This window comes from Lagenorhynchus albirostris, chromosome 1, assembly GCF_949774975.1.
Source record: "Lagenorhynchus albirostris chromosome 1, mLagAlb1.1, whole genome shotgun sequence".
NCBI lineage: Eukaryota > Metazoa > Chordata > Mammalia > Artiodactyla > Delphinidae > Lagenorhynchus > Lagenorhynchus albirostris.
This window is the reverse complement of record NC_083095.1, coordinates 85,709,011-85,734,345: the sequence shown is the minus strand read 5'-3', so window position 1 is coordinate 85,734,345 and position 25,335 is coordinate 85,709,011. Positions and strand designations below refer to the sequence as shown.

Sequence of the window (25,335 nt, the reverse complement as noted above, 5' to 3'; positions counted from 1 at the left end):
CCAAATGCTTAATTTTATGACATGTCTGCTGTTTTCTTGGGGCTAAACTGCCAGATACAGATCATTCTTGCATTGGTTCTCAAACTTTGAAGTTCATGGACTCTCCTTGGGGACTTATTAAATGATTACTGGACTCCCCACTCCACAGTTTTTGAGTCAGTAGGGCTGGAATGAGGTCTGAGATTGCCTAACAAGTTCCCAGGTGATGCTGATCTAGGGACCACACTTTGAGAACCACAGGCTTAGACTAACCCGTAAAATACAAGGGTAAGGTACTCGAACTAGTTGGGTTTATAATGGTAATACTAAAACTACCATTGAGTGCTTAGATTGTTAGCCGTTGCTAAGCGCTCACACGTTAGATAGGTACACAACACTACCATCATTTTGCAGATAAGGAAGCTAAGACTTCTAGAGATTGTTTCTTAAACGCCACAGCTACTTAGCTCATTTCCTAAATGGTACGTCTCCATCCCAGGTCTTACCGACACCAAAGCCTGAATTCTTCACTACCCTATGCTGCCCAAGACAGTTGTAAGATTAAAATCCTTTTTCCTTCTTGTTAAGCCCACGGCCACTCGCACTCCACAATGGAGAAGGTCGGTCCAGGGTGAAACGCAGTCCCAATCACCAGGGCATTCCTCGAGTGTGCTCTAGGAACCGGAGCGGAAGGGGCGGGGCCTCGGTTGCGGAAGGGGCGGGCTTGGCTCTGCAGGAAGTCCGGTGTTGATGATGGCTCTATTGCCCAAGAGCCAGTAGCAGGGGTCCCGGCTCTTCCCTTGGGCTGATTCCGTCCCCACACCCGACCCGGCACAGTCCGGGTGATACTGCGGCGGCGGCGACTGCGCCCGCCGCCATGCACGACGCCTTTGAACCGGTGCCGATCCTAGAAAAGCTGCCTCTGCAGATCGACTGTCTGGCTGCCTGGGGTGAGCCGAGGGGCCAGGCGGGGTCAGCGCGGGAGCGGCTGGGACCTTTCACGAGGCGAGGGAAGTGGACGGGAGTCTGGCTGTGTGGACTCCGGTCGAACGCCGTCAGAGAGGGGCCTGGGATGAGGGAGGGCAGAGCACTGTTGACAGCGAGGGTGGTGGAGCTGTTTGCTTTTGATGGTTTGTTTGTTTTTTTGCATTGAACAAGTTAACATCTATGTCTTTTCCCCCTTAATGATCGCTCATCGCTTACTTCTAATTACTGTAGCTAACTTGTTACTCTCCACTCTTAATCTAGCCGAGTGGTTGATTGCCTTATAGTCAAAATGCCCAAGTTACCTAGCTTTTCTAGGTAGAAAAGCATCATTCCAGGCTGTCATGAAACCTAACCTATAAAAACTTGCATGATCCTTTTGGGATTGGCCAGTGCAGAAAGCAGGGTCAGGTATCTCTTCTCTGCTCCAGAATACAAATGGTTTCTGAAATAAACCTTGACTCTTAACTACAAACATTATGCTCCTATCTGTGAGTGTGTGTCTGATAACCAAAGACCAAACAGAAGTAATTTCAGTCTTTCCTGTTAATGTCCAGGTCCTAGAAATCAAGGGCCATAAAAAGGTGGCTCAGAACCCTCAATCAGATCTTATATTAAGCCAGGTACCCATGATGGGCCTGGTGGAAGCTGGTGTCCTATTCATTATCTGTGGACAGTGCCACCTAGTCAGAGTTCTCCACATCCTTTTCAGTAAGGTGCTTTCACTCTAGATCTTCTTATTAATGTGTGCCCCTCACCACCACCCCAACCTTTAGCAGCCCTGGACCTCTTTTTTTTTTTATTGAAGTATAGTTGATTTACAATGTTGTGTTAATTTCTACTGTACAGCAAAGTGATTTAGTTATATATATATATATATATATATACACACACACATTATTTTTCATATTCTTTTCCATTATGGTTTATCACAGGATATTGAATATAGTTCCCTGTTCTCTACAGTAGGACCTTGTTGTTTAGCTCTGGGCCTCTTCAAAGTCACACCTCCACAGCAAGCTGTCCTAGGGTTAAGGAGAGAATCCTCCTTCCTCCAGATGTCTCAAGAAAACTGCCATTTTTCAGTCATTAAATGCTCTCAGTAAAAATTAAAAATAAATAGAGGAGAAATAAAGAAATTGAAAAAATGAAAGACCTGACACTCAGCACAAAGGGGCTCATTCTCCTGTTTCTTCATCAAGTATGTATTAAGTGCCTACATGGACCAGTCTCTCTGCTAGAGACAAGAATACAAGGATGAATAAGAAACAATGCCTGTGCTCCTAGGACACAACGTGGCAGGCAAAGAAATATGAACAGACTACGATGCAAGATAAATGATACTAGAGACATATGCTGCCTAACATGGGAACGTGGAGGGAGGGGTATTCCACTCAGCCTCAGACATATACTTCTGAAAAGGATGGATGCAGCTACTTATCACACTGTACTTAGCTTGTCAGAATTCTTGACTCTGATACCCTGTGGGACTAGCAGTACACATATCTCAGTCTCTTTCACCAACTCCGGTTCGTGTCAGTGAAGATTGCCTGAACCTGTGCTTTCCAGAAATACAGTTTTTGAAATGGTAGATAGCTTTCACTCTGCCTGATCTCCAAGCAAACAGGAGAAACACCCATTGCCTACTAGGATGCTCTGATAGGTATTGGCTACAAGAGGCCATTTACTGCCTTGTGCCTCAAAACTACTTTATTTTCAGACTTTACCAGCAATAAATATTGCTATTTCTAGTTGTTACCCTTTCTATCTACACCATGACCTTAGGCGGAAAGTTCATCCAGGAACCTCCAGGCTTCTGGAGAGCCAGACAATATTGGAGGTGGAAGATGTCACAGAGCCACCATAATCCATCTCCTGGGATATGGAAATGAGGAAAATACTGATGATGACTTCTCCCGAAACTCTGTAGTTGTAGAATCCAGCTGCCTCTTCAGCATCTTCATTTGGATATCTGGTTGCATGGCCAAAACAGTTCTTGATTTCAAAACATGCCTGTCCCCCTGTATCCCATAGCTCAGCATATGGCATTTCTGTTTGCCCATTTGGTTAAGGCCCAAATCATTGGAATTATTCTTGACTTCTCTTATTCTCTTATACACCACATCCAATCCATCAGCAAATCTTGTCTGCTCCACCTCCTGAAAAATTCCACAATCCAGTCACTTCTCTCCGTCTCTACTGTTAACTACTGTTGACGAAGACACCAGTCTCTCTCATCTGAATTACTGTAGTAGTCTTCTAACTGATTACCCTGGGTTTGCCATTGTGCCATTTGCAGTATTTTAGCCACACAGAGGTAGAGTGATCCTTTGAAAACTTAATCTAATTGCATCTCTCCTCTGCTCAAAACCCTCCAGTAGCTTCACATCACAACTAGAATAACAACACCTGTCATCACAGCACCTGTCATGATCAGGCCTCTGGTTACTTCCCTGATTTTATCCCCTTTGTTCTTACCCCTTGCTCCTTTCTGATACTAGTTACACCGTCTTCCTTGTTCCATGAGCACAAAAGCATGTAACTATCTCAGGGCCTTTGCACTTGCTGTTTCCTCTGCCTGGCACTCTCTTGTCCTAGGTATTATATGGCTCATTCCTCATTTCATTTGCTGAAATGTCACATAAATCTGCAAGACCTTCCCTAACTATTCTATATAAAAGAAAATGCCATATCCACCAATGTGCTACTCTTTTACTCAGCCTTATCTTCTTTCACAGATTGCCACCTAATGCTATTTTATATGTTATTATTGTCTCTGTCATTCCATATTAGAATATAAATTTCTTCAGAGCAGTAACTTTGTTTTGTACATAGGTTTATTTGCAGTGCCTAGAACAGTTCCTGACTCATAATGGATACTTATTAAATATTTGCTTAATTAATTAATAGTAGTAATGGCTTCCATTACTGAGTACTAATCTGTATTAAGCATTTATGAAATAATAACAACTCCATTTTGCAGAAGAAGAACCTGAAAATTTAAGTAGTTTTTCCAAGGTCACGTCCAGTAAATCATGTCTGATTCTAGAGCCTGTTTCTCAAACTTTGATGTATATTCAGAGCCTATAAAAAATGTAGGGGGTATGTGTGTATCTGTGTGTGTGTATACCCAATCATTTTTATTTATATTTTCCAAAGAAACAATGGAAAAATAAATCAAGAATGATTAAAATGGTTACCCATAGGGCTTCCCTGATGGCGCAGTGGTTGAGAGTCCGCCTGCCGATGCAGGGGACACGGGTTCCTGCCCCGGTCCGGGAAGATCCCACATGCCGCGGAGCAGCTGGGCCCATGAGCCATGGCAGCTGAGCCTGCGCGTCCGGAGCCGGTGCTCCGCAACGGGAGAGGCCACAACAGTGAGAGGCCCGCGTACTGCAAAAAAAAAAAAAAAAAGGTTACCTATAGCAGAAGGAAGAGAACAGGGGGAAGTGGACAAGGAGGGACTTCTCGTAGTTTTGGCTTTGGAACTAGGTAAATGTCTCATGTAATTAAAAAATGCAGATTTTGGGGCACCACCACAGAATCATTGCATCGGAATCTCTGGGAGCAGGGCTTAGGAATGTGCATTTTTAGTAAGTCCAAGTGATTCTGATGCAGCTAAACAGGGGCTAATGCTTTGAGAAACACTGTTCTTTGCTGTATGACCCAAAGAAGAGAAGTGCCCACTACCCTGTTCGTCTGTGTACTCCCTGCTGTGTTCAGCAGTGGTTGTTTATCACATGAATTTGGACTGGGTTGCAACGTTGGATGGAGCTTCACTAGGGTAATTGTGAGCTAGAGGGCTCTACCTTCCTTCCCAGGAGGAATCATGTCTAACCTGTGGCTCAGGATTAGGCCATCAGGAATTTTCTAGGGCTGACTCTTGTTTGTTTTTGCATGTGTTACCCGTTTGTGTAGTGTGTTCCACTTTCTGATGTGCAATGTTGAGTCTCAGAAGGGACTGTCTATCCCGTGCTCTGCCTGCTCTGCAGGCTTTTCATTTTCTGTGTCTTGTGTGCACGGCTGTGTTATATGATGACATAGAGTGTGCACAGGCCAGCCTGGGTCAGGTCCTCTCGCCATCTGAGCCCCCACTGACGTCTGTAACCAAATCAAGCCTCTTCAGAGCTCTGTGCCATCATTACCTCTGGGTGATACACTGTTTTTCTTTTCTTTTTAATAAATTTAATTAACTTATTTATTTTTGGCTGCATTGGATCTTCATTGGTGCGTATGGGCTCTCTCTAGTTGCAGCGAGCGGGGGCTACTCTTCATTGCAGTGCGTGGGCTTCTCATTGCAGTGGAGCACGGGCTCTAGGCATGTGGGCTTCAGTAGTTGTGGCGCATGGGCTTAGTTGCTCCGTGACATGTGAGATCTTCCTGGACCAGGGATCGAACCCGTGTCCCCTGCATTGGCAGGCGGATTCTTAATCACCACGCCACCAGGGAAGTCCCCACTGTTTTTCCTTATGAGTTTGAGGATTAGGAATGAGTATGTGTGTGGTGCTTTTACTAGTTAAAAGAAAGCTGTTAACAATACTTTGCATGTATGAGAAATGCATTTTCCTCAGCATCTCCAAAGGAATGCTTGAGAAAGGTCAAATAAAATTTCAATTTAATTTTTTTTTTAATTTCAGTGAATTTGTCTGATTCAGTTTCATGACCAATAGAGTAGACATTTGATAGAAACATCTATTGGTAAATGAACATTTCAATAAAAATGGAAAGCAGACTCTTAAAAGTCATACTTAGGAGTTTGGCTTCATATTTTGGTAGTACAGCTTCATGAGGATTTTGTTAAGCCCCAGTGTGACAGCATTGGAGCTATGCTGTAAGGTAACAGATAGCAAACACGGAAGTACACATAGAGTGAGACCAGCTGAGGGGTCCCTGGAGAGACTCTGTTGGGGAGGGCTGTTGCCGGGTACCTGGTAGAGGTAAAATTGATAGGCCTTGCAGACCAGGGTGGGAGATGAAGCTGTTTTGAAAGAGGTAAAGAAAAATAGGAACTGGCAGGGGCTTGGGGGTCACAGTGGAGAGGATGGGGAAGATGGTGAACATTATGGTGGCCTTTTTGCTATAGATTTTTCTATATGTTATAAGTGAATTAAAAAAGATTCTACTTCATTTTATTTGTATTTGAAACATTAGTGGGTGTCCTAAAAATCAACTTTAATATTTTCAATTGCTCAATACAGTGATATCTATAAGTAAAGTTCTAAACATAATATCGTTTGCAAAGCAAGCATTGTGAACTGAATTCTTTTCTTTTTTTCACCATGTTCTGCTCCGACATAAATCACCAAGTGTTCCATTGGAGCTAGTGTTATTTCTGATTTCCACTTATGTCATTGAGAGCACACTGTGTCTTAACTTTCTGTGCTCTGCCTTTACTTTAAAACCCAAAAGAGGACAGAGTCACTGTCTTTTTCTGGAAGGTTAAGGACATCAACCTGGAGAAATGTTCCTGATGTGGCTCCTGACCTGTTTTTATAAACATGACCATTGTCTTTCAGACAGCCTCTGGCTGACACCTATTCTTTTGAGATGGGATGCCTTAGTAAGTGCATTGTAGCATGGGGTTAAGGATCAGACAGACTGGAGTTGGAATCCTGCCACTGCTACACATATCTTACTACATGTGTGACTCTGGACAAGTTACCTAGGCCTCAACTTTCTCATCTATAAAATGGGGATTTAAGAAAAGGACATAAGTCAAAGGATAGTTGTTATAACCTATGATAAGTGCTTAGCATTTCCTGGAACACAACGCATGTTCTATAAAGTTTATCTATTTATGTCATTATCTAATATTTTATTTTGCAAAAGATCAAGAGTTTATGAAAGGAATAAGTGACTGTTACAACCTCAAAAACCTGAGGAAGTACAAGCTTAACTTCCCTTAGTGATTTAATATAAATCTGTCAGAGTAATTATTTAAGTCCTTTCAGAACCTTTTGCCTTTTAGCCTAGACCGATGTCTCCCAAAATGCTGTCCCTGAACAAACAGCATCAGCATCACTTGGGGACTTGTTAGAAATGCAGATCCCCAGGCCCACTTCCAGACCTACTGAATCAGAAACTTGAGGGCAGGGCCTAGCAATCTGTTTTAATAAATCCCCAGATAATTCTGATACACACCAAAGTTTAAGAACCACTGGCCTAGACCATCATTTTTTAAATTTTAAATAATAGCTTTATTGAGATGTAATCCATATACCATACAATTCACCCATTTAAAGTGTACAATTCAGTGGTTTTTAGTACATTCACAGAGTTGTGCAAGTATTGCCACAATTTTAGAACATTTTCATCACCCTAAAAAGAAACCCCGTTTCTTTTTCCCCAGTCCCACCAGCCCCATTTTCCTAAGCCTACGAACCCCAGGCAACCACTGATCTTTCTGTCTCTAGATTTGCCTATCCAGGACATTTCATGTAATAGAATCATGCAATATGTAGCCTTTTTTGTCTGGCTTCTTTTATTTAGCATAATGTTGTCGGATCCGTCCTATTGTAGCATATATCAGCACTTCATTCCTTTTAATGGCTAATAGTCCATTGTATGGATACGTCACATTTTGTTTATCCATTCATCAGTTGATGGATACTTGGGTTCTTTCCACCTTTTGGCTATTGTGAATAATACTCCTATGAACATTTATGTACAAGTTTTTGTGTGGACATATGTTTTCATTTCTGTTGTGTGTATGCCCATGGGTGGAATTCCTGGGTCATATGATAACTCTATGTTTAGTCTTTTATGGAAGTATCAGACTGTTTTTCAAAGGGCTGCACCATTTTATATTCCTGCCAACAATGCGTGAGGGTTCCAGTTTCTTCACGTCTTTGGCAACACTTATTATTATCTGTTAGACCATGTTTTGAGATAATGAATTCTGTAAGTTTAATATGCTATGGCACTTCTTATTTTTCCTAAAGTAAAATCATCAAACCTTCAAAGGATGCCTTTTAGCTGTTATTTCTGAGATCAGATACCTAGTTTTATGTTTATACTACCCATTTTATGATTTTATAAACTTCCATGAAATTTTTGGTCAGTTTCATTTTGAAACAATGAAGCCAGGGACATTTTTCATTCTCTAATATGTCTCACCTAGTTCAATAAATATTTCTTCAATTATTTGATTCTGAAACATTTCTTTCTCTTTTTTTTTTTTTTTTGGCTGCACGGCACGGCGTGTGGGATCTCAGTTCCCCAACCAGGGATCGAACCTGTGCCCCCTGCAGTGGAAGTGCAGTCTTAACCACTGGACCGCCAGGGAAGTCCCTCAAACATTTCTTGAATATAAACATTCCTTAGTTTTGCAAAACACCTACTATCAAAAGCAACTCATTTTCTCAACCCTTTGATTTCTGATTATAAGCTCCAGCTAAAGAAATAGGGTCTTACTAAAGCTGATGGTCCTTTTCTTTTCCAGAGGAATGGCTGCTTGTTGGAACAAAACAAGGTCATCTTCTTCTCTATAGGATTCGGAAGGATGTTGGTAAGTGGCAGCTTTTCAGAACAAAGTACGAGGTGGCTTACTGCTCATATAAAAAAAATATATATATATATATATGTATACACTGTAAAATCAGTGATTCCTGGACCATTAAAAGAGTGCTTGCTTCAGCGGCACATATACTAAAACTGGACCGTTAAAAGAGTGACTGCAGGTTGGCAGTAGTGCAGTGGAAAAGTGGGGAGAAACTTGTGAGAATCTCCAGGGTTTTCTCTTTTTTTCAGACTGTATTTCCCTACCCCCATCTGGGAGGTGAGGCTAGATGTTTTTTCCCTTCTCACTTCTTGGAGACTCATACCAGAAATAAGAAATATTACAATGAGAGTAAAATTCTCATGTAAATGGTATGGTAGTAGGAAAAAAAAATTAAGAGCCATTGATGTTAAAGATCTTGTTAAACTTCTGCGGGGTGGACTAGGACAGAGGGGACCTGGGCTTGAGTCAGGTTTTACTTCTCCCCAGTCACGTGACTATGAGTAGGTCCTTTCCAATGTCAGTTTCCTCTTCCATAAAGCATCTCACAAAATTGTTGGGGTCAGATGCAAGGACTTTGAAAACTAAAACTTTAATCAAATATTTCTTTGTCAGTAAAAATGTAGAATAACTAAAAGTATTTGACGTTTATTCTGTTAGAGTGCCCTCTAATGGGGAAAAAAGTACCTTGCTCCCTTTTCCTAATTTTATTTGTGTTCTCTGTGGAAAATTGATGTGTTTGGATATTATACCCTGGAGCTACAGAGTATAGAAGTCAGCTATTAATGCCAGAGTAGGTTGAACCATATTAAATTGTCATTATTTGGCTATATTAGAAAAAACAAAATTTCATAGCTTTCAACCTAATATGTAACTTATCATAGTGAATAGCTTAATGTAAGTGTGGAAATAGAGCCTTCTCTTTGGAACCTGTAGCAAGGGTAACATATTGGGAAAAAAAGAGTATCTTACTGGTGTAAAGGAGGAAAAAATTCTTTTTAACTCTACCCATCTTAGGTTGATTGTATGGGGACCTGTAAATCAGAGAAGCAACAAGACAAAGGAAAAGGACTTTGAGTTTCTACAGTGGCAAATTATGGGACGGCAAATATATGGGGGAACTAATTAGAGATGTTTGTTATGTAGATTCCTCTGGTGCAGTCTGTGGGCTGATATGGGTCTTGAGTTGTCTCTAAATTGATTAAATATTGTCCTTGATAGAGAGGAGATGGGAGGCACCTTTGTAAATTTGTGTCTGGCTCTTTGGCAGATGGTGGAGAGCAGAGAGCTTTTCTTGTATCTGCTTCTTCTCAGTTACCTTCAACTCAAAATAATCCTTGTGCCAGAGTAGCATATTTTGGGGTGGCATATTCTGCTACCCTTCACCGGTGCAATTGGGAGGGAGGAAGGTACCTGGTCAGGTTCTGTGGTGGGATAAGAAGAGAAACCAGAAGATCAAAGCAGGGTTTACAGTAAGTCCCCTACATACGAACAAGTTCCATTCTGACAGCCTGTTTGTAAGTCCAGCAAAGTTAGCCTCGGTGTCCAACAAAGTTAGCCTAGGTATCCAGCTAACACAATCAGAGGTCAAGCTGCAATTTCACTCACGCCTGATGTTGATGGAACACGCATTCGCATCTTCGAAAGTTCGCAACTTGGAAGGTTCATACGTAGGGGACTTACTGTATTTCATTTCTAAGTTTTTCAACTTTCCTTTAAATCAGGAGTCAGCCAACTTGCTCCAAAAAAAGGACTAAATGTTACCTGAAAACGGGGTTTGCCTCTTAGTGGGTGTTGAGCCAAAAGACACAACCAAGGCAGAGAGTGGGAGAAGGAAGGATTTATTACTTGCAACAAGTAAGGAAAACACTAGGGATCTTTCCCAAAGCACTGTCTCCCCAAACAGCAAAGTTGGGGAAGTTTTTAAGCTAAGGGTCCATGCATATTCATGAAGGGCCTTGGATAGTTGAGAGTCCAAGCGTCAGCTGAGTGAAGTGACTGAGGGTCTGAAAAGGTCAACATCATCATCCCTTAGGTTCCAGTTGATCTGGTGGTTGAGCACCTTAGAGGGGGTTAAATTCTGCAAAATCTCAAGAAAGCGAGGCTAATCTTTACCACTGAAACAGAACTGGGAGTCTTTTCACCTGATTTTTTATCTTTGCTATTGTTACTTCTCTTGCCTGCTTAAGGTTTGTTCTTTTGTTCCCTTAAGATCGTTATTACTGAGATCTGTCCAAGGACAAGCATTGTGGCCAGGCTTAGCTCACAAAATGGCTTAGGCCAAAAATGGCTTCTGTTATATCAAGAAAACCATGACTGGTTCTCTTTCTCCAGGTACCCTCTACCTTATTGACTTACACAAATAGTATATGTTTTAGGCTTTGCAGGTCATAACATCTCTGTGGTGACTACTGTACTCTGCTACTGTAGCAAAAGAGCAGCTGTAGACAGCATGTAAATGAATGGGTGTGGCTGTGTACCCGGAAAGGGTAATTTACAAAAACAGGTGGAGGAGTGGATTTGACCCCAGGCAGTACTTTGCTGGCCCTTGCTTTAAATTTTAGTTCTCAGAGCCAGAATATTTGTATTCTGTGACATTGACCCACTCTGTAATTTAAAAATTAAGCCTGCCTTTGGTTTTATTCGGCTTTCAACAACCGTGTTTTGACTGTCTACTGCGGGCTCAGATGACGTGCAAAGCAGGGAGATAAAGAGAGCCTGATAGGGCTTCCCTGGTGGCGCAGTGGTTGAGAGTCCGCCTGCGGATGCAGAGGACGGGGGTTTGTGCCCCGGTCCAGAGGGATCTCACATGCCGCGGAGCGGCTGGGCCCATGAGCCATGCCCGCTGGGCCTGCACGTCCGGAGCCTGTGCTCCGCGGCGGCGGGAGAGGCCACAGCAGTGAGAGGCCCGCGTACCGCAAAAAAAAAAAAAAAAAAAGAGCCTAATATTCTTATCCCAAAAGATAATCAGTTCTTTGTGCCATCAAATACTAAATACGCTGATAAAGTAACTTGTTTAATATATCATTTCTGTATGAAGGAATTGAAAACTAAACTATAAGAATAAACTTTTCAACATACTATAGACTCAAACTGGTAATATTAATGTTAATGTGACTTGGAACCCTGGTGCCAACTGTTCCTTGCCCTGTGACCAATTCACCATGTAACCTTTGACAAGTTAGTTAATCTTCCTCAGTTTCCCCACAGGTAACTTGAATAGCAATATTAACCTACCTTAGATAATTAGGAAATCAAACTGATTAGAGACTTCACTTCTCCCTATACCCCTAGAGAACAGTTCAGTTTTGGACCAGCTCTAGTCTGTTTATGGGCCAGAAGTAGACCTGGGCCTCCATGAATCAGCCATAGAACTAACTGGGTTTCTAAATTTGAGATTTTCCGAACTGAAACCACTAGATGGCATTTTGGGAGGCTCCGAGGAGCTCCAGTTCTTTAGGTCTCAGCGCAGAAAGAATTCATTGAGAGGCAAAGCGATAGATAAGAAGTGATTTATTAGAATAGGATACTTGTGAGGCTTATAAGCGGGTGGGCGAGAGCATGCCATGCCCCGAGAACTTAGTGGGCTACAGTTTTATAATCAAAGGAAAAGTGGGGAGGGGGAAAAGACCACCTTCTTCCTCATTCTAGAGTAGGTGTCATGCTTCTGTCATCAGTTCCTCCTCCACGTCAGGCAAAGGAATTTTCTTATCCCTACATGGTCAAGCCAGGACTGTCATGGCGCAATGGAAATGAACAAAAAGGTAGTAACATATGCTAAAAGTGGCACATCATCTCAGGTTTCAGTATAATGTCACCTTTTCCTTATATTTTTGTTTTTAGTGCGTGCAGAGGAGCATGTTCTAGGAATCAATAACTTACTGAGCTCACTGGGAAGGATGTGTGTCTCATGCCACCATTGTTTTATTGTTTTGGAGCATGTCTCATGCTTCTGTTGCATGGTTTTGTTGCTAAGCAAGCCTGCTTGGTTTTGCGGTTAAATAAACCAGCTTTCTTGAGTGGTCATTAACTTACAGGGGTCTCCCATACTTTTTTCTTTACTTACAGTCCCCTAGTGGGATTGACTATTTAATTTCCTACTTTGTCCCTTTACTCTGTCCCTATCAAAACCTCAGTAAGGCTACGACCAGACTAACTTTCTGAGGGAAGGGAGAGAGAGGGTAGTGAGATGTCATGGAAATACTGGGGTTAAGGGGACCTGGACTCTGATCTGATCTGAGCCATCCCCTTCCTGTGAGTTCACAAATGTCTCTAGGCTTCAATCTACTCAGAGACTTCAGTCTACTCTTAAACAGAGGAGTTAGATTGCTTCTTACTTCTTATCTAAGGTCTTAACAACTTTGTGTTTACTTCAGTGATGCCTCACCCTAGAGCAGTGGTTCTCAGAGTTTGGTCTTGTGGGGGAAAAATGTCACCTGCCATGTCAGTAAACAAAGGATGTGGCCCTCAAGCCATCAGGCAGCCACTGCAGCCTCAGACTGTGCGCCCTGAGGGTATTCAGGAGGGAGAAAAACAGGATGCTGGCCCTAGATAGTTAAGGTGCATATCAAAGGAATGATTTCAATGAGCCCAAGACTCTTGCATCCTACCATACTTAGAAACTTGAGAAGTCTGATTTTCTTACATAGCAGTAATCTTTTGATGTCTGACTACCTGTTTTTTTTTGTCTGAACTCCTATATATCCTGGCTCCTCCCTGGCTTAAGTCCTTAGCAAGTCTTCAGAATAAAACAGAATTCTCAACTTTTAGGTTGTGCATTTTTTTCCAGTCGACAGTTTCTAGACCCCAGGAGGTTCCCCAAAATCCTTTCAGAGGAGCCACAGCGTCGAAACTTGAGTTCACAGTAACACTAAAACATGATTGTTTTTTCGCTGACATTTGCACAGACGGTACACAAGTAAGGCAGCTAAAACTGCTGCCCCTCATAACAAGTTCAAGACAGTGGTCGGCAGTCTTGTTGGCACCACACTGTCCAAGCAGTTGTATTTTTGCCCAGCATGTGCTCACAGTGCTTTTTTTTTCTTTAAACCAGTTTCACTTAAGAATGTTCTTTGTGGGACAGTAAAAAGTATTAATTTTATTCTATCTTGACCTTTGAGAACACCTCTTTTCAATAATCTGTAATACAATGGGAAGTACACATGAAGCACTTCAGCTGTGTGCAAGGTACAAAGCCCAGTGGCTGTCTCAGGGGAAAAGTACTTATGTGATGGTTGGAGCAACGAGCTGAACTGACCACTTATTTCATGGAGCATCATTTTTGCTTGAGAGAATGACTAACAGATAGACTGCGGTTTTTCAGACCATTTGGGTGTTTGGTAGATGTCTTCTCACAAAGGAACAAAGAGAGTCTGTCACTTCAAAGAAAACAACTGGCAGTGTTTGTTACTAATGATAAAGATAGAGCTTTCAAGAGAAAATTAGAATTGTGGAAAAATTGTATCCATCCCCATGAGCTTGACAGCTTCTCCATACTTATGATTTTCCTGATGAGATGAGGGGTGATAATGAGCATGATTGTTTTTCAGCCCTTATAACAAAATGTGTCAACATTTGGAAAATCTGCATAACTATGTGAACCAGTATTTTCCAGTGCATGAAATTTCTAAACCAAGCACGAATCAAAGAGCCATTTGAAGTGTAAGATAGACCAATGGACTTTTACAGAAAAGTTCATTAATAGGTTTCAGATTCCAGATTGCAAGAAACTCCATTTGTCAAATTTTTGTATAGCATCAAAGAAGATCCACAATTATCTGAAAAAGCTGTTAAAATATTCCTCTCTTTTCCAACTAAATGTCCACACGAGGACAGATGTTTGTCATATACCACAACCAAACAACGTATCAAAACAGATTAAATGCAGAAGCAGATGTGAGAGTCAGCTGTCTTCTATTAAGCCAGACATTAAAGAGATTTATAAAAGTGTAAAACAATGCTTTTCTTTTAAATTTGGAAAAATAGTTATTATTCATAAAAATGTTATTTACACTGATATGTAATGAGCTTATTACTGTTATGTTTAAGTCAGTTAATACATGTTTTGGAACTTCCCTGGTGGTGCAGTGGTTAAGAATCCGCCTGCCAATGCAGGAGACACAGGTTCGAGCCCTAGTCTGGGAAGATCCCACATGCCGCGGAGCAACTAAGCCCGTGCGCCACCACTACTGAGCCTGTGCTCTAGAGCCCACGAGCCACAACTACTTAGCCCATGTGCCACAACTACTGAAGCCTGAGAGCCTAGAGCCCGTGCTCCACAACAAGAGAAGTCACCGCAGTGAGAAGCCTGCTCACCTCAATGAAGAGTAGCCCCCGCCCGCCGCAACTAGAGAAAAGCCCTCAAGCAGCAAAGAAGACCCATAGCAGCCAAAAATAAATAAATAAATAAATTTATTAAAAAAAAATTTTTTTTAAATACACATTTTTAAAATTCCTCAGTTTTAATTTGTAATGGTAAGCATTGATAGCTATAATCCATGTAAAAATTCTGGTCCTCAGTAAGTTTTAAGATGAAGGGGTCCTGAGGCCAAAAAGTGTGAGAATCTCTGCCCTAGATAATTCTGCTCATAAAGAGAATTGTTAGAGGTAATAAAGTCCTTTTCAAATACAGAACTCTTTATCAAGCAGTAACGGCTGATTTTTTTTTTTCTCTTGTGCAATGTAATGGCATAATACAGGGCAGGTTTCTGAATCTCCCAGAACTTCAGGGCCCTGTCTTCATCTCCTCTTCTGTGGGACATGTGGAGGAAGTAAGACCAGCTTTGGTGGTGTGGGCCCTGGTGGCTGCCTCAAAGAATCTCCATCGATTTGAGCAGTTGGCCGTGTACATAGTCTCTCCCCAAGCTGGGAGGCAGGTGGCAGGGTGCGGGCTCAGCACACAGGCTTTACGTAAAGTCAGCCCTGAGTTTGCCTCTGGGCTTTCTCTCACTGGCTGCTACCTAACTGCTTGACCTGTCAGGTTCCTCAGATATGAAATTGGAATAATAATACCTACTTCTGGAGGTGGTTGTGAAGTTACAGAGAATACATAGAAATTTTAAAATCCAGAGCGTGGCACTTAGCTATTGCTTAGTTAATGATAGCGGCTGTTATTATTGTGATAATTATTCTCTTTTTGACTCTGGGGACTTTTGACCCTAAATGTTTTGGTCATCCCAGCAAGGCTGGCTTCATGTGTTTTTTATGGTCTATAACTTTCTTCCCCTTTTTAGCAAGTGTCAGCAGAGGTAGCATCACCTGGGAGTGGCAGTAAGTGTAGATGCATTAAATTACTTTAGCTCTGGGGATGGTATTGTTCGCTCTGTCCTGTCATATGGGACACAGGGTAACCGCTGGGATTTAGTCTGTCTTAGTCTAAGGATGCTTTGGGCTGGGATTCATTGCTGGGACTCCTATATTTGACTGTTACTTTTTACACTCTTTTGGTGACATACTTTACCAAGGTACTATTATGTAGGATAAAATCCTCATAAGTACCTTGCAGCTTCAGTAAAATGTGGTGTGGTCCTTTCTGCTAATGCCAAGTGAAGGTGCATGAAACCCTCTGTTCTAAAATTGGAGTTGAAAGCAACTTACTGTACTCAATAAAGACAACTGGCTATTTTAGATCTCCAACTTCTAGTCTTTAAGGAATTTTTTATAATTCATGTAGGAGAGCAGTATGGAGCAGCATTTTTTGTCATAGTTATTTTTATATGTATCCCTGTGTTTGGAAACGTGAATGTTTGTTTCTTTCCCATAGGTTGCAACAGGTTTGAAGTAACATTAGAGAAATCCAATAAGAACTTCTCCAAAAAGATTCAGCAGGTAGGCCGTGATGGTGGTCGCTACAAGAATATTTGACTTCTATGAGACCCTGTCAAAGCTAGGACTTTGGTAAAATTATTTATTCATCTTTGAATCCTCTGCTCTTTGTCCTCCCATTTATGCCGGGATCTCTGTCCATCCATCAAGTACTTGAGATCCTCTTTCACGAGCAGAAATTGTGTTTGCACATAAGTCAGATCCTTGTCATTGATATGGGCTTTTTAGTCCCTTTTTAGTATTGCAGTTAAAATGAACATTTGTTAAACCTTGTCAGAAGTGTTTGAGTCTAATGATTTACTATTTTCCAGATCCATGTGGTTTCCCAGTTTAAGATTCTGGTCAGCTTGTTAGGTAAGAAAAGGGGTTGCATTTGTATTTCATGTGTCAAGAAACAAAAGCTATGACCTGATTAACCCTTTCATGGTTAATTTGATAGTTGTTACTTAACAATGAAACAGACACATTCCTAACCAGATGCAGCAGGGTACACAGGTAATAAAGGCACCAGCATCCCCCATATCTTGAGCTCTGTTCTCCAAGAAGTATCACTTCATTCATTCAGTATTTATTGAGTCCTACTCTAGGCATTGAGGATACCAAGTTGAATGAGACATGGTTTCTATCTTTGAAACTTAGGTTCTGGTTTTGAAGACCAAAATGACAGAAAGTACTCATGTTACAGTGTGATAAGTTAAAATGAAAATTTATAAAAAGTGTCGTGGGATCTTAGTAATGGGAGAGACATCATTGTCTAGTGGATGACTAGGGTTTCAACAGGAAGAGAGGGGTAGGCAGAGTGTTATAGGCAGAGGGAACAGCTTAAGCAAAGGCCCTGAAATCTGGCCAGACTTAGGGTATATGGTGGAGACTGGTAAGAGACAGGTGAGAGATCAGGGCCAGACTATTCCAGGCCTTGTTTGAAAAGCCATAGTTTCATGGAAGGTGGCCAGTGAGGCCTTTTCATGACAAGCAGAAGAACTAGAAACTTGCCTCATGCTCTGTACTGTTCAGCCCAGGGCGCAAATGGTAGAAACATTTTAAACTTAGTTTCTAGTCAAGAGAGAAACATTTAAATTAACTAAAACTAGCTAAGAGGCCCAAGTGAAATTATTGCGCTGGCTTTACTAGAAAAGAAATCCTTGCCATAGGTTTGTACAAAATCCACAGGGGTTTCCTTTCTCTTACTGGAGCCTCCTAATGTGAGTAGCTTTGAAAGGAATTTCTTGTACAAATATTGCGTCACAAGTTTCCAGACTTGAGAAAGACAGAGTGTAAGAGTGTTCTTTGGAAGTGAAAGAGCTCTTTAATTCAAGCCAGCCCAAATTTAAAGGAACAAAATATACAAGTTTAGAAGACTAAGTGACTTCCTAAATGTTTCCGTACTGGTCATGGACCAGAATAAGTCATTGTTAGTGAAGCTGAAGGTACATCTTCGACCAGTATTTGCCATTTGGTTCTTCTGGTTGTTACACAGTTATTTTGTGTGTGTGTGTGTGTGTGTGTGTGTGTGTGTGTGTGTCTGTGTGTCTTGAAGGTGGCTATACTAGAGAATTGTGAGAATTTATACGGGTGTTTTACCTCCTTCCAAACAGAAAATAATATTTATGTCCATGACCTATTGACATTTCAACAAATCACTACAGTTTCCAAGGCAAAGGGAGCATCACTGTTCACATGTGACCTCCAGGTAAGTGTGGGCGAGATGAAATTTGGCTTTGTGCTTTAATAAATGCAGCCTTTCCTACATCATTCCTACCATTAGATGGGAAGAATAACGTTGATATCCAAACTCAGCAGAGACTCCAAAGAGAATATTTGATTTTGGATTGTATTAGAGAAATTTCCCCCTTAAAATGTTGAAACATTTGCATTCCCTATGTGTGCGCTACCGGACAGCTGTATTTTAGGAGGCAGCTAACCGAGGACGAAAATGCTTGCCATGGACAAACCATTAGTGGGAAATCAAGACTGTAACAGTACATGAACATAGCTCTAGGGCATTAAAGTGACTCTTGTTCTGAACGTATCATTGTGGTCTTTGTCCTTAGGGAGTTTTCGTTATTCGGAAAAGACGTTTCTCCTGATTTTTGCCAATTCATCATCCTTACCTTCTTCAAAATCTGCGTCACCCCTCTACTCAGCTTTGATCACTTTTTAGCACTTATGGTCTATATTGATGCTGCATCATTTGTTGTATGCTTAGGCATTTCCATCCCCCACTCCTTTAAAGGATTGAAAGTGGGCCTGCTGTCACTGACACAGGCTGATCCCTGCCCCTGCAGGTATTGACAGCCATGAGCAAGAAGCATTTAAGAAAAAAAGGAGGAAGCAGTTATATAGGTTTTCCTCTCTAAATATAAAGGCCCATGACATTTGCTGGGACCGGGGCCTCTGACTGGCAGCCCTTGGAGAGGAAGTGCTTCTCAGCCTGTTGTTGCTGAGCGCATCTTAGAGAGAATGGTGTGCTTTGGTTCAGCTTGTCTGGCAGCATGACCTTGTATGACAAGGGATGTTCAGATTAGTAGCCTTTTCAAGGTAGAAAAGTCTCTAATATAGTTGTCAGTTCTGGAGTCATCGTGTGCACATCCTCATTCGCTCTGGGTGTCTCTTCCCAGCACACAGAGACTGGGGAGGAGGTGTTGCGGATGTGTGTGGCTGTGAAAAAGAAGCTGCAGCTCTATTTCTGGAAAGACAGGGAATTTCATGAATTGCAGGTACAGTCCACTGTTTCTTGGCCCATGGGTTGGGTGAGAGCTGCTGCTAAGTTGACCCACAGCTTGAAAGACTTGCTTTTCAGTTCCTGTGAAGCTCAGGAGCCCAGTCTTGATGTTCTCCCCAGATGAATGCTCTGCTAGGAGTACCTATGAGTTACTTGTGCCCACTTGTCAAAGTCTCCTGGCCTTCAGAGGCAGGAGTAGGACAATTCTACATCTCTACAGATTCATTTATATCAAAGGGGGTTTTCACCTTTTCCAAATGCACCTTGTCCAGTTCATGGGTGACTTGTATTTTTATTATGGGTGGTTTCCTGGCCTTGTGCTAAGAGAATTGTATTCAGATGAGGGTGAGAGTAATTTTGCAGAATGGGGGTGGAATCACAGGAAGGTCATGGTTTTTTTCCTTTAACATCTTTCCAAGTGAACTCTTGCTGTCTTTCTCCAGGGAGACTTTAGTGTACCAGATGTGCCCAAGTCCATGGCATGGTGTGAAAATGCTATCTGTGTGGGTTTCAAGAGAGACTACTACCTAATAAGGGTAAGATTTACTATTTTGCAAGTATCATCAGTTTACCTTGGGGAAGGTGATTATGAGTCTACCTGGGAGAGATGATTATGTGCTTCTGAACTGTAGGTCAAGAGACTGCCTTAAGTAGAGTTTTTGGCATAACAGGGTTTGTGTTTGTATGTTTGGTTATCTTTCATGCGCTAAACATCTTTCACAAATAAGATGTCTGTGTATCTTAAGCCAGGCAGAGTCAACTCTCAGTTCTCTACATAATGAATTATCCATATCCTGTATCTAGTTATTGGGCTAGATAATTAGGGCTGCATGCCTCTGTCCAGTAGCATTATCATGGACTGCTATCTTGAGGCTTCAGTGCTGAAGAATTATATACTAATTTTAGTATTAACTTAAGTATTTTTAAGACTTTGAGTTTCCTGCCCCCCAAAATCTTTTAGTATATTTGTTGTAAAAATTATTTTCACTGTTTTTTTCTAAATTTCAAAAGCCGTATGTGTTTATTATAGAAAATAAGAAAATATAGATAAGGAAAAGAAAAGAAGTGCAAGTCATCCGTAATTCTCCCACTCAGAAATAATCTGGTCCACTGTTAACATTTTGGTAATGGGCATCTGCCCTGTTTACAAAAATCTCATGTTATACACATTGTTTTATAACCTACTTTTTCTCTTAAGTGGTAAATATCCACGACACATTGGTTTTTTTCCCCTCCAGCATGCAGGCTGTATGTAAAAAAGGTTGGTTTACCATTCATTTTATAGAATAACAGAAATTCCTTAGCTTCATACCCCTCTCATAATCCAGACTTGACAATCCTGGAGGTCTTTCTCCCCACCTCCCACTTCCCTACTCCCTGCTGTGTTAGCTCTTCATTGTTTATCTAGTTAATATATATGTTCCCTGTTTATATTCTTGGACTAGCCTAATTTTATCAGGATCCGAATTGCAAGCTCCTAGGCGAGTTACTGTTGTGTAACTGACTGCATAGCCACTAGGCAGACAGGTGCCTGAGAGGAGTCTGTGAGGGGCGGGGGACAGAGCCAAAAGTTGGAAGAGGGCTCTCATTCCTCTGACTACCTTAGGTGTTGCCATCAGCTTCTTGAGGGTGGAGTGTTTTGAGGGTGAGGAATCTTGCTTTAGGACCAGGTTATTCAAAACGTATTCATTTATTTGCAGACAGTAAAATTTGTTCTTTTGGATGTGCAGTTCTGAGTTTTGACAGATGCCTAGAGTTGTATAACCACCACCACAATCAAGAGTCAGAACAGGGGACTTCCCTGGCGGTCCAGTGGTTAGGATTCTATGCCTCCACTGCAGCGGGCACAGGTTTGATCCCTGGTCAGGGAACTAAGATGCTGCATGCCGTGTGGCCAAAAAAAAGAAAAGAAAAAGATTCAGAACATTTCCATCATCCCAAGAAATTCCCTCATGCTGCCCCTTTGAAGTCAGCCCTCCTTCCACACCCCAACCTCTAGTAACCACTGATCTGTTCTTCATCTCTTAATAGTTTTGCCTTTTCCAGAATGTCATATAAATGGGATCATACTGTATGTAGCCTTTTGAGCCTGGCTTCTTTCACTTAGCGTAAATGCATTTGACATCCAACTGTGTTGTGTGTGTGTCGATATATTCTTTTTTATGACTGAATAGTATTCCATTATATGGATGTACTACAGTTTGGTTATCCATTCATCAGTTGAAGGACAAAGTTGTTTACAATTTTTATGCATTATAAACAAAGCTGCTATAAACTTTTGCACACAGATTTTTGTGTAAACACAGGTTTTCATTTCTCCTGAGGAAATGCCTAGGAATGGGATTGTTAGGTCCCATGGTAAGTGTATATTTAACTTTATAAAAAGCCAACAAACAAAATGGCTGTACCATTTTGTGTTCTCACCAGCATCATGAGAGTTCCAATTGCTTTTCATCCTCGCCAGCAATTGACATTGTTAGTTGCCAGGCTAGATGCTTGTCTCCATGTTAGAGAAAAAGAGAACTGGTTCAACGTGTGATGACAAAATTTGTCATAACAGACTCTATAATATTTCTTTATGCCAAATAAGGAATATTATTGGCTTCTGTAGGTTTGGGGTTTTAACTTGATTTTTCCGGGCCATGTGTGTTCATGCCTCTGGCTGGAGAATGATGGGTGACTCACTTTGTGTCTTCCTATAGGTAGATGGAAAGGGGTCCAACAAAGAGCTATTTCCAACAGGAAAACAGCTGGAGCCCTTAGTTGCACCTCTGGCAGATGGAAAGGTGGCTGTGGGTCAGGATGATCTCACCGTGGTGCTCAATGAGGAGGGGATCTGCACACAGAAGTGTGCCCTGAACTGGACAGACATCCCTGTGGCCATGGGTGAGACCACCATAGCTTCTCTTTCCCAAGTTGGGCCACCCTCGAAGGATGGAGCCCCATTCATAGCTTTAGCAGACAGTGGTTTCCAGTGTCATTCACTCTCAGTTCCCCTTCTTGTAAGTAGAATAGTGTTTTAGGGTTATTAAAAATGGGATATTCTGGGGACTTCCCTGGCAGTCCAGTGGTTAAGACTCTGCACTCCCACTGCAGGGGGCATAGGTTTGATCCCTGGTCAGGGAACTAAAATCCCGCATGCTGCGTGGTGTGGCCCCCCGCCAAAAAAAAAAAAACCAAAAGGGATATTCTGGCTTTTGTAGGAAGTTGGGTTTTGCCCCAGAGGGGGAAGAATGTAAACAGAATTGTACATTTTAGGAAGTGATTATCTAATACTACTATTTTTACCTCTTAGTTCCTTTTCTTTTACCTTCTTTTTAATGGTTTGTGTCTCTGCCAAAAAGACTACATTTGGAAATTAGTGGAAATTTTTTACTTTGTCCTATAATCCGTATAACTCAGCATCAAAAGGTTTTTGATGTGGTGGTTATTGCTGCTCTTGTTTTTGTAGCTTAGAGGCGCAAAGTGTGTTCAGGTGTGTCTGTCCTACACATCAGGTGTTTCTGCACCTACACCTGCCTCAGGCTTCCAGCTCTCTGCGATGGTATTGCCTGGAAGCACATCACCACGCTGGCAGCAATCATTTTTAGTCCGAAGAGTAAGCATTTTAGTTACTGCTGTGGAGAGGCATACAGACATGCTGTCTTTAAGGGCTCTAGCTCGGGAAACAAGGATTACATCTTGCATAAAGAGATGAAACAAGACCCTGCTTAAGGCATTAAATCGGATGAGTTGAGATTTGCTAGTTGAGAAAGGAGAAGTTCATTGTTCAATTAATCAGTAAGAAGTTCCATTAAGATTGCACTAGACCAGGCAAGGAGTTCAGGATCTAGCTTAAAGAAAAATTTCTTTCATTTTAGGCAGAAAGAATAGTTTGAAAAATGAGCAGAAATGCAGAAGACATGCTGATTTGTGAGAGGGCATTCCAGAGACTGACCTGACTGAAACAGGTGGTGTGGATTATGGAGGAATGAGGATGGGGCCAGTTGTTAGAGGCCCACTCGAAGGTCCGAGAGGCCATTAGATTCCTAAATGGTAGAATTGATAAAAGCATCATGTTCTCGGGTGGTTATTCAGGTGGTGATTAGAGATGAATAGACCAGAAGGAAGATAAATCAAAAGGACAGTATTTTATAGGGCTCAAGATTATGTATATTCACAAGTTTGCCATGGGTGGGGGTGGTTAAGAGCTTCACAAGAAGCTTCGTGATGTTCTAGGGGCCCTTGTTTTCCTTTAGAAGAAGAGGCTTGGTAGACTAGGTGAAGCTGTGTGTAATATGCTGGAAGTAGGTTTCTGGTTCCCCAGCGTGGAGACCCTGTTTTAAGACCTTTGTTAGTTCCCAGCCCCTTTGGCAGTGTTTCGCAAAAACATTTTTGTGCCTTAACACATGGAGGGAGGGGACATTCTTCCTGGGTAGGGTGGAAGAACACCATCTGACAGGAAGAAGACTAAACTTCTTATAGACTTCGATTATATTTCTGCTCTCCTCTTCACTACTGCACCCAGGCTCCAGTCATTCTGAAAGGGCTCCCCATCCCTGTGCCTTCATCTGTGCTGTTGCCTCTTCCTTTCTTGTCTGCCCAGCAGCGTGCTGCTCATATGACAAGGCCCCTGTTCAGTGGCTCTTCCTCTCAGAAGTCTGCTCTGACCCACAGGCAGAATTAGTCACTTCCCCCTTGGTGCTTCCACTGCCCTTTCAGGTTTCTCCGTCACGCTAGCTGCACTGTCCCACTGGATGCAGTGAGCTGCCTGTCTCCTCTGCTCGTGCAGGAGCTCTGTGGGCTCTGGGCTTATGTCTTGGTCCACTTTGAGAGTGCCTGAAACATCATAGCCTCTTACTAAATGCTTGCTGATTGATGAATTACTGTCATTGTCCGCCATTCATTACATGCTTGCTGGACACAAGCCAGTCTGCCAAGTTTGAAGACATAGAGAGATCCAGACCATCTCTGTTGTCAAAGACTTGGGGAGAGTGAACAAATGATAAGACATGACAACCAAAAGGGTTTCTAGTATAGATTACTTCTTTTATTGAATTAGACCTTATTAAAGTGGACCAGATTTTAAAACGACAGAGAAACTTTACATAGTTAATCTTTCTTAAAATGAGGTCAGCATAAAAAAAGAATCCAATACAAAAAAACATGCTATTAAATTTTATTTTTTGGTAAGATGAAAAATATCAACATAATAACAACAATAGCATTCAAACTGATGAAGGTATTACTAAGGCCTTAGTTTTTCCTCATTTCTGAGTTCCCTTCTAGCTTTGAAATTTTATTGTACTATTCATTTAGAGTATAAATTGTGAATATAATATGAAAAACTTTTTATCTGAAAATAAATAATGAGGAAAATAAATTTATAGCAAGTTAGTCACACTAAGAAACTATTCTTATAAATATATTCTTTGAGGTTACATTTTTATATGATAAATATGCCATCTAGTGGTTCATTTTTTACTAATTAAAAAAATTCTATTTTTAATTGTAGTTAAAAAAACACATAGCATAAAATCTATCACCTTAACCATTTTTTGTTTTTCTTTTACATCTTTATTGGAGTATAATTGCTTTACAATGTTGTGTTAGTTTCTGCTGTATAACAAAGTGAATCAGCTATATGTATACATATATACCCATATCCCCTTCCTCTTGCATCTCCCTCCCACCCTCCCTATCCCACACCTCTAGGTGGTCACAAAGCACAGAGCTGATCTCCCTGTGCTATGTGGCTGCTTCCCACTAGCTATCTGTTTTACATTTGGTAGTGTATATATGTCAGTGCAACTCTCTCACTTTGTCCCAGCTTACCCTTCCCCCTCCCCGTGTCCTCAAGTCCATTCTCTATGTCTGCATCTTTATTCCTGTCCTTCCCCTAGGTTCATCAGAGCCATTTTTTTTTAAGATCCCGTATATATGTGTTAGCATACGGTATTTGTTTTTCTCTTTCTGACTTACCTCACTCTGTATGACAGACTCTAGGTCCATCCATCTCACTACAAATAACTCAATTTCATTTCTTTTCATGGCTGAGTAATAATAATATTGTGTATATGTGCCACATCTTCTTTATCTATTCGTCTGTCGATGGACACTTACGTTGCTTCCATATCCTGGCTATTGTAAATAGTGCTGCAGTGAACATTGTAGTACATGTCTCTTTTTGAATTATGGTTTTCTTAGGGTATATGCCCAGTAGTGGGATTGCTGGGTGATATGGTAATTCTATTTTTAGTTTTTTTAAGGAACCTCCATACTGTTCTCCATAGTGGCTGTATTAATTTACATTCCCACCAACAGTGCAAGAGGGTTCCCTTTTCTCCAC

The 25,335-nt window shown here is 41.5% G+C and overlaps 1 protein-coding gene across 3 annotated transcripts in view; it reads left to right on the top strand.

Annotated features, from left to right (window-relative positions):
• The first annotated feature begins 739 nt into the window (after positions 1-739).
• The window catches only part of VPS39 (VPS39 subunit of HOPS complex), a 47,420-nt gene continuing 22,824 nt past the window's right edge, over positions 740-25,335 (top strand). Inside the window, exons 1-8 of one of the 3 annotated variants that reach the window (XM_060148091.1) lie at positions 740-929; positions 8,405-8,470; positions 16,224-16,288; positions 16,597-16,639; positions 17,881-17,975; positions 18,904-19,002; positions 19,451-19,543; positions 21,710-21,893. In XM_060148091.1, the coding sequence (XP_060004074.1) occupies positions 857-929; positions 8,405-8,470; positions 16,224-16,288; positions 16,597-16,639; positions 17,881-17,975; positions 18,904-19,002; positions 19,451-19,543; positions 21,710-21,893 (718 nt within the window). In that variant the 5' untranslated portion in view covers positions 740-856. Of the gene's footprint in view, positions 930-8,404; positions 8,471-16,223; positions 16,289-16,596; positions 16,640-17,880; positions 17,976-18,903; positions 19,003-19,450; positions 19,544-20,742; positions 20,858-21,709; positions 21,894-25,335 lie in introns of those variants that run through there. The other 2 variants (XM_060148101.1, XM_060148107.1) reach the window with 2 other exon arrangements.